Below are 12307 nucleotides of genomic sequence, written 5' to 3' on the forward strand. Positions count from 1 at the left end.
TATACCGCATGCCTTTGTCAGGACGGCGGGCCTCAGTAGTTGTACGGCGTTTGAGGAAGCCGACCGACTATACATCGGCATTTGGTTGTGGGATGTCGGGTGATGACCCAGGGACACCGTCGGTCGGTTTAATGCCTCGCTGAGGTCGGACGTCGGCTGCCACCCCCGACAGTGAGTCGGTGATTTGGGCTCCACCGCTCGGCTGGTTGGAAACAGAATGGGTCTGCCCGGCCGACACTCCTTCAGTCAGATAATGTCGGCAGCTACTATCGGCAGTCGTCGATCAGTGCGGTCGGTAGAGTCGGACGTCGATCGGAGTCATCCATCAGTCGCCGGTCAGACCGGTCCGAGGGTAAGTCGGCGTATAGGGGTCAGTCGGTATATCCCAACAGTTGTCCCCCCCACTCCTCAGTCCGATGTCGTGTTGGCTCGCGTGAACATGTGGGCGATGGCTTCGGGCGAAAGGAGTGGTTTTCTGTCATGTCTTGCCCCGACTCTGGCAATCGCATCAACGAACGATCCGATGTCGGTCGTCTCGATAGTAGGTCGAGCATGCACGTCGGGTCGGAGGTCGGGCAACCTCCGAATGTTGCTCGTCGACACGATCATTCCGCAGAGTCTGATAGTCGAGTAGCGTCCGACGTATTTGGATAGGATAACGATGGCAAGTCGAATATCTATTGTCCGGCCCCTGGGTCGGGTGTGCACGTCGGGACGTATGATAAACGGTGGCAAGCCGAATATCCTTCGATCAGTCGTGACCAGGTTGGTATGTCGCAAGTCGAATATCCGTTGACATAGCATGTCGAGTCGTATGATAGATGGTGGCAAGCCGAATATTCTTCGATCGGTCGTGACCGGATCGGTATGTCGCAAGTCGAATATCCGTTGACGTAGCATGTCGAGTCGTATGATAGATGGTGGCAAGCAGAATATCCTTCGACCGATCGTGATCGGATGGTATGTCGCAAGTCGAATATCCGTTGACGTAGCATGTCGAGTCATATGATAGACGGTGGCAAGCCGAATATCCTTCGACCGGTCGTAACCGGGTCGGTATGTCGCAAGTTGAATATCCGTTAACGTAGCATGTCGAGTCGTATGATAGACGGTGGTAAGCCGAATATCCTTCGACCGATCGTGACCGGATCGGTATGTCGCAAGTCGAACTGCGGTCGTCTTGGCGTTTTGCCGCTCTTAGTCGAAGCTAAGTCGGCAAGTTAGCCAGCCACGTTGGTCGAGATCTTTTGCCCTCAGAGGCATAGGCCATCGGTTCGACGATCGGTGATCGAGCCGTTGATTCGGCGATCGACGATCGAGCCGTGTTGGTCGGGGCCTTTTGCCTTCAGAGGTCGAGGCCGTCGGTTCGGCGATCGGTGATCGAGCCGTTGATTCGGCGATCAACGATCGAGCCGTGTTGGTCGAGGTCTTTTGCCTTCAGAGGCCGAGGCCATCGGTTCGGCGATCGATGATCGAGCCGTTGATTCGACGATCGACGATCGAGCCGTGTCGGTCGAGGCCTTTTGCCTTCAGAGGCCGAGGCCGTCGGTTCAGCGATCGGTGATCAAGCCATTGATTTGGTGATCGACGATCGAGCCCTGTTGGTTGGGGCCTTTTGCCTTCAGAGGTCGAGGTCGTCGGTTCGATGATCGATGATCGAGCCGTTGATTCGGCGATCGGCGATTGAGCCATGTTGGTCGGGGCCTTTTGCCTTCAGAGGCCGAGGCCGTCGGTTCGGCGATCGGTGATCGAGCCATTGATTCGGCGATCGACGATCGAGCCGTATTGGTCGGGGCCTTTTGCCTTCAAAGGTCGAGGCCGTCGGTTCGGCAATCGGTGATCGAGCCGTTGATTCAGCGATCGATGATCGAGCCGTGTTGGTCGAGGCCTTTTGCCTTCAGAGGTCGAGGCCGTCGGTTCGACGATCTATGATCGAGCCATTGATTCGACGATCAGCGATTGAGTCGTGTTGGTCGAGGCCTTTTGCCTTCAGAGGCCGAGGCCGTCGGTTCGGTGATTGGTGATCGAGCCGTTGATTCGACGATCGACGATCGAGCCATGTTGGTCGAGGCCTTTTGCCTTCAGAGATCGAGGCCGTCGGTTCGACGATCGGTGATCGAGCTATTGATTCGGCGATCGATGATCGAACCATGTTGGTCGGGGCCTTTTGCCTTCAGAGGCTGAGGTCGTCGGTTCGGCGATCGATGATCGAGCCGTTGATTCGGCGATCGACGATCGAGCCATGTTGGTCGGGGCCTTTTGCCTTCAGAGGCCGAGGCCATCGGTTCGGCGATCGATGATCGAACCGTTGATTCGATAATCGACGATCAAGTCATGTTGGTCGAGGCCTTTTGCCTTCAGAGACCGAGGCCGTCGGTTCGGCGATCGATGATCGAGCCGTTGATTCGACGATCGACGATCGAGTCGTGTTGGTCGGGACCTTTTGCCTTTAGAGGCCGAGGTCATTGATTCAGAGATCGGTGATTGAGCCGTTGATTCGGCGATCGGCGATCGAGCTGTGTTGATCGAGGCCTTTTGCCTTCAGAGGTCGAGGCCGTCGGTTCAACGATCGATGATCGAACCGTTGATTCGGCGATCGACGATCGAGCCGTGTTGGTCGGGGCCTTTTGCCTTCAGAGGCCGAGGCCGTCGGTTCAGCGATCGATGATCGAGCCATTGATTCGACGATCGACGATCGAGCCGTGTTGGTCGAGGCCTTTTGCCTTCAGAGGTCGAGGCCGTCAGTTTGGCGATCGGTGATCGAGCCATTGATTCGGTGATCGATGATCGAGCCGTGTTGGTCGGGGCCTTTTACCTTCAGAGGCCAAGGTCGTCGGTTCGGCGATCGATGATCGAGCCGTTGATTCGACGATCGACGATCGAGCTGCTTCGGTCGAGGCCTTTTGCCTTCAGAGGCTGAGGCCGTCGTAGATTCGGTGATCGGGTTACATTGGTCGAGGCCCTTTGCCTTCAGAGGCCAAGGCCGTCGTTGATACTCCGCTCCTTCAATCTCTATCAGGATCTGCGCACGAGGAGCGAGGAGAGGGGTGTAGGAGTCATACCTGCGATGCGTCGGTCTCAGACTCCGTTGTCGGAACGAGACCCATCTATCGGTGGGGCTCGCTGGGTTCAACAGGAGCTCGATTTTTCTTCCGCTTCTCCTTCTGACCCGTGCCCTCGGTCAGGCACCGGTCGAAAGCTCCTTCGTCCGTGCGCATGTATTTGTACGCGCGCTCCAGCAATTCGGCATGCGTCCGGGGGAGGGTCTTGTCCAAGGAATAGGTAAACCGAGACCTTCTTAGTCCCCTCTTCATGGCCGAGATAGCCATGTCTTCGTTGAGGTCCCAGACCTCAAGTGTGGCCGCGTTGAATCGGGCCACAAAGTATCGTAGAGTCTCATTTTCTCCTTGCTTGAGAAAGAAAAGACTGTCTGAGGTTCGCGGTGGCTTTCGGTTGGTGCTGAAATAGGCCGCGAAAGAATGTTCGAGCTGCCCGAAGGAGTGGATACTTCCCAAATGAAGGCCGGAGTACCAGACCCTGGTGGCCTTGCGAAGTGTGGCGGGGAAGCCGATGCAAAGAAGGACATCGGTCGCCCCTTGGATCGTCATGAGAGCCTTGTAGCTCTCCAAATGGTCAATTGGGTCGGTGGAGCCGTCGTAAGGCTCCACGTGAGGCATCTTGAACCGACTAGGGATCGGTTCGTCGAGGATGAGTCGAGAGAGAGGTTGGACGGTCTAAAAGTTGACGTCGTTCGAGGACTTTTGTCCGTCCACCTGCAGCTGGGCAAGCCGACAGTCAATTTCTTCGAACCTGCGTTCGTAGTCGTCGGCCCGTCGGTGCTGAGAGACCCTGAGGGTGGAGTCTCCCGACGAATCTGAGAGGGAGGCGGATGGAGTTCGCGGCCGCTTCTCCTTCCTTGCTCGTTCCAGCTGGGAAGGAGAAGGTCGTCGGGATCGGTGGGTATCATGCCATGTCCGCCTTTCCCCCTCTCTGTGGGAGTGCCATGACGGCTGCTCCTGAGGAGGGGATGGAGACCGGCGCAGGCGTCGGTGGCTGCTCCTGGAGGGCATCGGGTGTGCCGCCGGTTGCTCTGCCGACGAGTGTGGCAACCAGGTTGGTTGTTGTTGAAGGCTCTTGACCGCGTCCGTCAGCACAATCATTTGCCACACGATCACCACGATCTGCGCCTCCATGGTCACCACAAGATGCAGAGAGCTAGATTCCGTCATGGAGGGTGGAGGAGATGCCTCTTCTCAATGGGAAGAGTGCCTCGCCGATCTGGTGGCCCTCGATCGCTGAGCCCTGGTTCTTGTCATTTCGAAAGGGTGTTTCGAGTTCTGTGGGGGTCGTAATTCCTGCGTCCCCCTTTCCTGATGCGCCAAACCTGTTGCGGCCAATCTCCTCGTCGCTTGGTCGTCGGGAACGAGCGCCTGCAAAAGAAGTCCGCACTGACCGGAGGTGACTCCGGCGGAGACCCTCCGACAGTCAAGTCAGAGAGAAGACTAGGCAACAGTATAAAAGAATCAGGGAGCTCAGCGAGAGAGAGAGGGAGTGAGGGAGTCCTGTGGTTTCGAGAGAACCTCCTCCAACACTGTTGCCTTCTCCATTTTATAGTAGAGCGCGGCATGGTGCCGTCATTAATAGCGCAGACAATGAGAGGTGTTATCAAATCGTCGGAGGCTGTCAGAGTCACCGTGGACTGTCAAGTCGCTGTAGACTTGTCACATCGCTGGGGTTAATCTATATCCTTGACAGAATAATGTCCCAGGGTGACTATGCCGCATGCCTTTGTCAGGACGGCGGGCTTCAGTAGTCATACGGCGTTTGAAGAAGCCGACCGACCATACGTCGGCATTTGGTTGTGGGATATCGGGTGAAGACCCAGGGACACCGTCGGTCGATTTAATGCCTCACTGAGGTCGGACGTCGGCTGCCACCTCCGACAGTGAGTCGGTGATTTGGGCTCCATCGCTCGGCTGGTTGAGAACAGAATGGGTCTGTCCGACCGATACTCCTTCAGTCGGATAATGTCGGCAGCTACTAACGGCAGTCATCGATCAGTGCGGTCGATAGAGTCGGATATCGGTCGGAGTCATCTGTCGGTCGTCGGTCAGACCGATCTGAGGATAAGTCAATGTATGGAGGTCAGTCGATATATCCCAACAACTATTAAACAAAGCATCTTGCAAAACAACTTCCATAGTTACCTAGGAAGGAAGTTGCATAGCCTAAGAAGTCAACTTTTCTTTAGCTAGAAGCTTGCTAGCATTGGAATTCTAAGTACATTTATTGGATGAATCTAGACTTTTTGAAACATTTAAGTTTCTTTTTTTTTTTTTTTTTTGACTCATCTGATTTTTCTTCTTCTTTTTTTTGGCCTCCCCTTTTCTTTCTTTTTTTTTGTTCTTTTTTTTTTTTTTTTTTTCTGTAGGAGGGAGGGGAGGGGTAGGTTATGACGCTTTTTATTGTAATTGACATCTATGTTTTATAATATGGTGTCGTAGAGATACAATTTTTAATTTTCCTTAATCAGCTGTCTTGTCTAAAAAAAGAACATTCGATGAAGACTTTTATAATAAAATTTGCAAATATCGATGTTTGTAGTGGATTACATTAGTGAAGGAGTATATGGTCATCTGTTTATTAAGCATATGTATTTGACAAATTTCTAGAGTAGTGTCCTCAAATACAGCACAGCATTACTGGCTGATGAGCAGGACATGGGGACAATGCAATGTTGGTAATTTAGCTAAGGCTGTTGGGTTGGACAAGGGAAACTTGGGTGGAGGGAGTCATGAGGAGCCTGTTTGAGGGTTGAAAGAGGTCAAAAAGCATGGATGGTAAATCTCTATCAGGAATGATTTTAGTTTTCATTTCTTTGGTCGGTCCTTATCTAGGTGTTGATTTAACTTAGATCAATAAAGAATCTTCAAATGCTCTGATACTGAAAATTTGTAAATTTTAACATGCTGTATATAAGAGTTCTTTTAAATTTGAAACGAACTCTGCTGCTACACTCGAAGAATTTGGATATGGCTGGTTTGACATTCTTGCGAATACCAGCAGTTGAACACTGCGAAGAACCGAAGAGCACAATTAAGCTACAATTTCATTGTTGCATTGCTCCGAAGGAGGATGTTGGCGGAATGGAAATGCACAGGTTACCTGGTAGCTCTCTCAAGATACAATGATCCTCCCACAAACCATGCACATAGTAAATGGTATCTGAACTTGAATGATAGCAGCAATCACCCAGAAAGTGACAGAGAGATACGAAAAAAGACTTGAAATGTTCCTACCATCAGAGATAATCAGCCCCTTTTTATCCCCATTCTAGGCCATTCAATAAGGAAATAAATAATTCATTGTAGAATAAATGACTAGCTGCTTGAGCCATTAAGGCCATAACAGAAAAGACAGATATGATAGTCTCTCAAGTATATAAATGATAAAATCAAGTACTCAGGAAATATAAATATGAAAACACACATAAAAATGTTTAATAAAATAATGTAAAAATTATTAATGATTTAAAAGTTTCGGACAATTTCACACACCAAAAGCAACAACTGATTAACGATGGTGAGCCCTGTTTCCGGTGGCCACCTTGTAGTGGCCAACCAAACCAGACTTAGTTCAGACATGGAGACAATCAACCTCGGAGGATACACTCAGAGCTAAACAACATACAACAGAGCCCCACAATCAACCTTCAATGTCATTCTTCATCCACTGCCCATACTTGTTCTTCATCTTCTCATCCAGCGCCCTTGCCTTGACCTCTGCCATCGCTGCAGCATTTGCCATTGCCTCTTCCTGCACCCGAGCCATCCTCCGGCTCCTCTTCCTTGCAATCACCTCCCTTTCAGCCTCCACCCCCTCATACTCCCTCACCCACCACCTCTGTATGATGCACGCTGAGACCAGTACGGCCGACTGCACCATGAACATCCCCAGTATCATCCCTTCCTCTAATTTCAACAGCACCTTCTGCTCCCTCAGGCTCCTCGCTGAAGACAGCAACCGGAGGCTGGGGTCGGGCCGGAGAAAGAGCGAAAGGAAGCCAAGCGCCTGCCCTATGGAGGAAGCAAGGATGATGGAGATGTGGGTGATGAAACAAAGGTGGGTCAGTTGGGAGTAGAAACCCAGGAGGGAGGAGAGGAGGGTGGTGGCAGAGACTATAAACAGTGCCCAGCCGAAAGAAGTTGGGGGAAACCTTAAGAGGATGATGGGGGCAAAGGAGGCTGAGGAGATGAAAAAGAGGCAGAGATTTAGAGCTGAGAGGATGAGATGAGGGAGCGTGGAGGAGCTTCGGAGTTTTGTGGAGGAAGACATTTTTTCAGTTGTTTTTGTTTCTCTGATGTTGGTGCTGAAGATCTGGAATTGTTTAAATAGAGTGGCATGTGACCGTTGCTGCCGTAGCTAACGGCTAGGTTCGGAGGTGGAGCCCATAATTTTCGTCTTTTTGCTTGCCTTTCTCTGCGTTCAAGGGTTATGATAGCTATTAGCATCTTTTGACCTTGCTATTATCAAAAACATTTGAAAAAATCAGATACAAAAAGAATCAAAGACCACCAAACTTTAGTTTGAGTGATAACTTAAGACAGGGATGAGGTTAGATTTTGTGAGTGCAGGTTGTATCTTTCGTATGGAAGAATGATTGATCTTCTTTTGCGGTATGGATAATTGGATTATATTTTGCACGATGTTGAAAGCATAATATCTGTCGCGCGATCTATGCTGATGGACGGAAGGAAATGAATGGAAACTTTGAAAGCTGTGCAATTCAATCGAATGGTTGATATTGTAGAAAAAGACCAATCCTTGTTTTGTACCAAGGATACAACCTGAACCCAGATTCCGTAGGGGGTCAACACCTGTTTCAACCCCATTACTCGGTACCCAGCTAATGCCAGCGATGCGGCTTGGTTTGGGGTGGATGCTGCAGAACAAGGGATGGGGCCAGAATTCCTCCTCAGTCTTTAAAAGGAGGAAGCTAGTTGTTGTATTCTACTTTGCCATCTGGCTTCTGCATTCAAAGTAAAGGTAAAGTGGGATATCCAGTTTGACCATGAAAGCGTCGAACGGGAATTTGAACCACGTCCCACCCGTTCCGATTACGAGTCTTAAGGAAGGGCCCCAAAAGTGGAACTTGAATTCCATAAGCGCGGCTTTTCCGTGAAGTGGGATATCCTCTTCATGCTCTAGCGTTTGAGCTCAGAATTGGTGGAATTCCTATCATATTTCTCAAAATATACTTTAATTTTCTTGGCTCGGATATATTCAGAAAATCCCGAAAACATATTAGAGGATTTAAAACCTTAGACCTCCTCCATGAGGATGGGAAAATCAACACCAAAAATACCATCATAAAAACTAATACAGTCATTTAAAACAATCATTTTTTCATTTTACAAAATTAAACTTGATCCGATAGAACTTGGTTGAATCGTTTGACTTGGGCTTTCTTTTAAATGTAAGAGAAAGCAATGGATTTGTTTGCTTTTGGTTAACATGAGACCCATGAGCTGCCAACCCTAATGAGATGGAAACAATGGAGGCCTAGAGCCAGACCACCTTGGCCCTTTAAAGGTCAAGGAACTGGCGAATGATTCCTGCCGAACGGATTAATGAATGCAGCAATTGTAAATCTTCACGTAAATTTGACAAATAGAGTCTAAAAGGCAGGAAAACTACTCCCAAAGCATATAGACCTTTGTCAAATGAATGAATTATTCCACCCCAATGGTCAAGAAGAAAGGTGCGAGTAACTTGTGCTCGTTTATTTGACCATCACATGCTTGCTTTATTTTTTCAACATTCTGGGCTGAAACAAATTGCACCATCATCTTTTCAAAAAAAGAAAAGGAAAAAAAAGATTACGACTGATCAACATGGGAGAACAATTAGATTAAGTGGCATTTGTAAAACTCGGAGAAATTAAAGGCTTTCACCATCTTCTCCATTGCTCTCATTTTATGCAGCTATGGATTAGACTAAAAACACTCCAGCCTCCATAAAGAAAACAAGTTACCACTCAGACTCTCAACTATAGAAACCATCAGATGATTCTATACAACAAGTATTACTCATTGAGATTCCTACTACGAGACTTCCTAGTAAGAACAGTTTTTAGTTGAGATCAAAATAATATCATTTTCCCACGACTGCTGAACCAGACAACTAGAGAGGAAGTAAGCCCTTGCGTGATGTTGAGGTGGATGGTCATGCCACAAAAGAAGGTTATATAATCTAAACAAATGGCTACAAAGAGCCACTTGGATCTAAAATTCGGGATGGTTTTATGTCAACAAAAAATTAGTCAGAACTTATATTAAGAGTCAAAAGCCCCGAAACTTGCTGCTGTTTCAAGACAGGGACCTTTATATATTTAAAACAGCAAGCGTCACATTGACGTAAAACAACATAATCAACAAAAAAAAAAAAAAAAAAAAAACAAATAATACAGAAACGGCTACGAGAGCCGAACCACAGCAACTAAGAGCCTGTAAAATGCAATCAGTTCGTGCAATACATTTGTCACGCCCCGAATTCAACATCCGGATCGGATACGTGATGGCCGCACTCCTTAGAGCAAGCCCTAAAGAATATGCAAGGCCAAATTAAATCACTACAATCTTAACATCCATAACAATTAATTTCAACAATAATTCGTAAAATCTTGCATAATTACAATTTAAATTTTTTCAATTCTCTGATCAAATACTATGACACTCTATTTATCCTTCTGCTCACCCGTAAAACCAAGCCATAGCCAATCATGAATGTCCTGTAACTCTGAGAAGAAAAGAAAGATGAAGGGGTGTGAGCTTTACAGTCCAGTAAGAATTTTCATATCACACCAATATAGTAATATAGTCTGAAAATAAGGATAAGCAATAAAATATAAAATCTCATGTTCAATGTCCAGAATAATGCAAACATTCATAAATTTTCTGTCTTGTCAAAATAGATGCATCATCATACGTTAACAGGTGAAACGCTTTTATTCAACAATTGTTTCATGCCTTATCTTTCATTTCTCTTTTCATAATCACATGATTTTTAACATTTTCTTTCTGGCTCTGGACTATCCAAGTCTATACCTCAGTCATCATCCGGATCGAATCCACTTAAAAAATCTTTCAAGACTGTCCCAGGATGAGCTCTTGGCCGGCTGTCCCACGTACGAAAGCCCGTGAGAGACTGTCCCAGACATAAGCTCCTCGCGGGCTGTCCCAGGCATGAGCTCCTGACCGGCTGATCCACCTGTAAGCCAGTGGGGGCTGTCCCAGGCATAAGCTCCTGACGGACTGTTCCATATGACAAGGCTAGTCCATACCATATATCTCTTTCTTTTCATTTAATCATTATGTATTGATTTCATCAAATCAATTCTGTCTTACACTATGATCAATTCAGATATGTCATATCCATATAATCATGCCATCAATCTCTGATACATATATATATTGACATAACATACTAATGCTCAAAATCAAATAACAGTATCTCAGGTATAATAAATTCATCGATCTCAAATCCGACGATGCAAAACCAACGATGCAAGACCAACAGTAAAATAGCATATATATAATAGTGATCATGTACAGGGATTCTTACCTTTATCGGTGACTGATCCAAGCACAAAAATCAATGTTCTTCTTTGATTTATAAATTTTTTTAACAAAATATTCCACTCGATATCATATGCAGACAATCATCTCTTCATAACCCTGATCAAATATAAAAATCATATATAGAGAAAATTACCGATAATCGATCCTAATAACACAGATCGAGGACCTCTCTTAGGATTAACCAAAATTAGGACTTGTCTATGTATCAGGATCCTTCATTGATCTATAAGACTTCTAGAGAGAGAAAATTCATGAAGAGAGAGAAAATTCTAGAGAGAAAAAGTAGAGAGAGAAAGTGGAGAGAGAAATCTTCGTATCCTTCATATGAGGCAATCATGGTCGAGACCATTAAAGGTCCTATCAGGGTGACTCAATATGAATTAAATGTTACAAATTTCGAATAGGATCAGACTGGGATTAGATCTACCGCACGAATTTCGGAGCAATCTCAGATCATCTTATTTTCATATCAATTTTATCCTAGGGTCTGTGATGAAATCGAAGAGAGAGAAAGACTCTAGAGAGACAAAATTCATAAAGAGAGAGAAAGGTCTAGAGAGAGAATCTAGAGAGAGAAAATGTAGAGAGAGAAGGTAGAGAGAGGAGAGAGAAAAGAGAGAGAAAGGAGAGAGAGGAAAATTCTCTCTCTTCTTCTTCTTTTATTTTATTTTTATTTTTTTCTTTCTCTTTTTTTTTCTTTTCTTTTTCCTTTTTTTTTCTTTTTTCTTTTTCTTTTTCTTTTCTTTTCTTCTTCTTCTTCCTTTCTTTTCTTCCCGCGGCCTCCCTTGGCTGAAATAGGGGAAGATCGTGAGGTCCCCCCCTCGATGGCTCGAGCTCCGATGGGGTGGCAGCTTGGCCGGAGTTTCGACAACAGCCGGCGATGGGGTTCGGCAGGCGGCTCTCTTTTTTTTTTTTTGAAAAACAGGAGATCCGTCCCCTTTCTTCATGAATTCCGACCATTGGCCGGTCATCGGTGGCCAAACGCTCAAGGGAAGGAAGAGAGAGATGAGGGTCCGGTCTCGAGGATGGGACGCCGCAACCGGTGGCGTCGGTGGTCGAAAAAGGGAGAAAAAGGTTCCGGCCGAACAGGGGTTTTCACGTTTCATGAAATTTTCGGCGATCCTGACGGCCGGTGAGGAGTCTAAAATCATGGGAAGAAAGAGAAGAGGGAGAGGAAGAAAGATTGAACCCTTACCTGAACTCCGGTGGCCTCTTCGACCTTCGATTTTCGACAAACACAAGAAAAGACTGCCACGGCTTCCACGGAGAAAAGAGAGGAATCGGGCTCAACGGTCGCCGGTGGAGGCTCGTGAGGGAGAGGAGAGTCTTATTTATAAAGAATCCTAGAGTTCTAAGAGGCCTAGAGTCCTTCTCCGATTGAGATTCATCGGAGAAGAAGACTCCCTTCGGGAGTCTCCTTCCATCTCTTTTTTTTTTTTTTAAATCTGGGTTATTACATCTCTCCTCCTTAAAATAATTTCATCTTCGAAATTAAGTTATGTTGTTCGAGATACCTATTTCAAAGTATACATTCTTCATGTCATTCTCAAACTTATGATAATATCATATATATTATTTATTTCTCATGCTCTTGTTATAACAAAAATTATTTGAAATCTCAAACTCATCCCTTCTTATTGATTTCTCAACTTTTTGAAGAACTGTAA

General features: G+C 46.6%; 2 protein-coding genes across 2 annotated transcripts in view; both read right to left on the reverse strand.

Moving 5' to 3' along the window:
• LOC105058836 (protein OPAQUE1-like) overlaps window positions 1–12307 on the reverse strand; it is a 130382-nt gene that overhangs the window by 21744 nt on the left and 96331 nt on the right. The gene's annotated exons all lie outside the window — the stretch shown is intronic.
• On the reverse strand, window positions 6499–7353 carry LOC140854017 (uncharacterized). The gene has a single exon (XM_073249197.1). It carries the CDS (start codon window positions 7333–7335, stop codon window positions 6706–6708), a length of 630 nt encoding a protein of 209 aa, XP_073105298.1. The 5' UTR covers window positions 7336–7353; the 3' UTR covers window positions 6499–6705.

Source organism: Elaeis guineensis, chromosome 15, assembly GCF_000442705.2.
Source record: "Elaeis guineensis isolate ETL-2024a chromosome 15, EG11, whole genome shotgun sequence".
Classification (NCBI taxonomy): Eukaryota; Viridiplantae; Streptophyta; class Magnoliopsida; order Arecales; family Arecaceae; genus Elaeis; species Elaeis guineensis.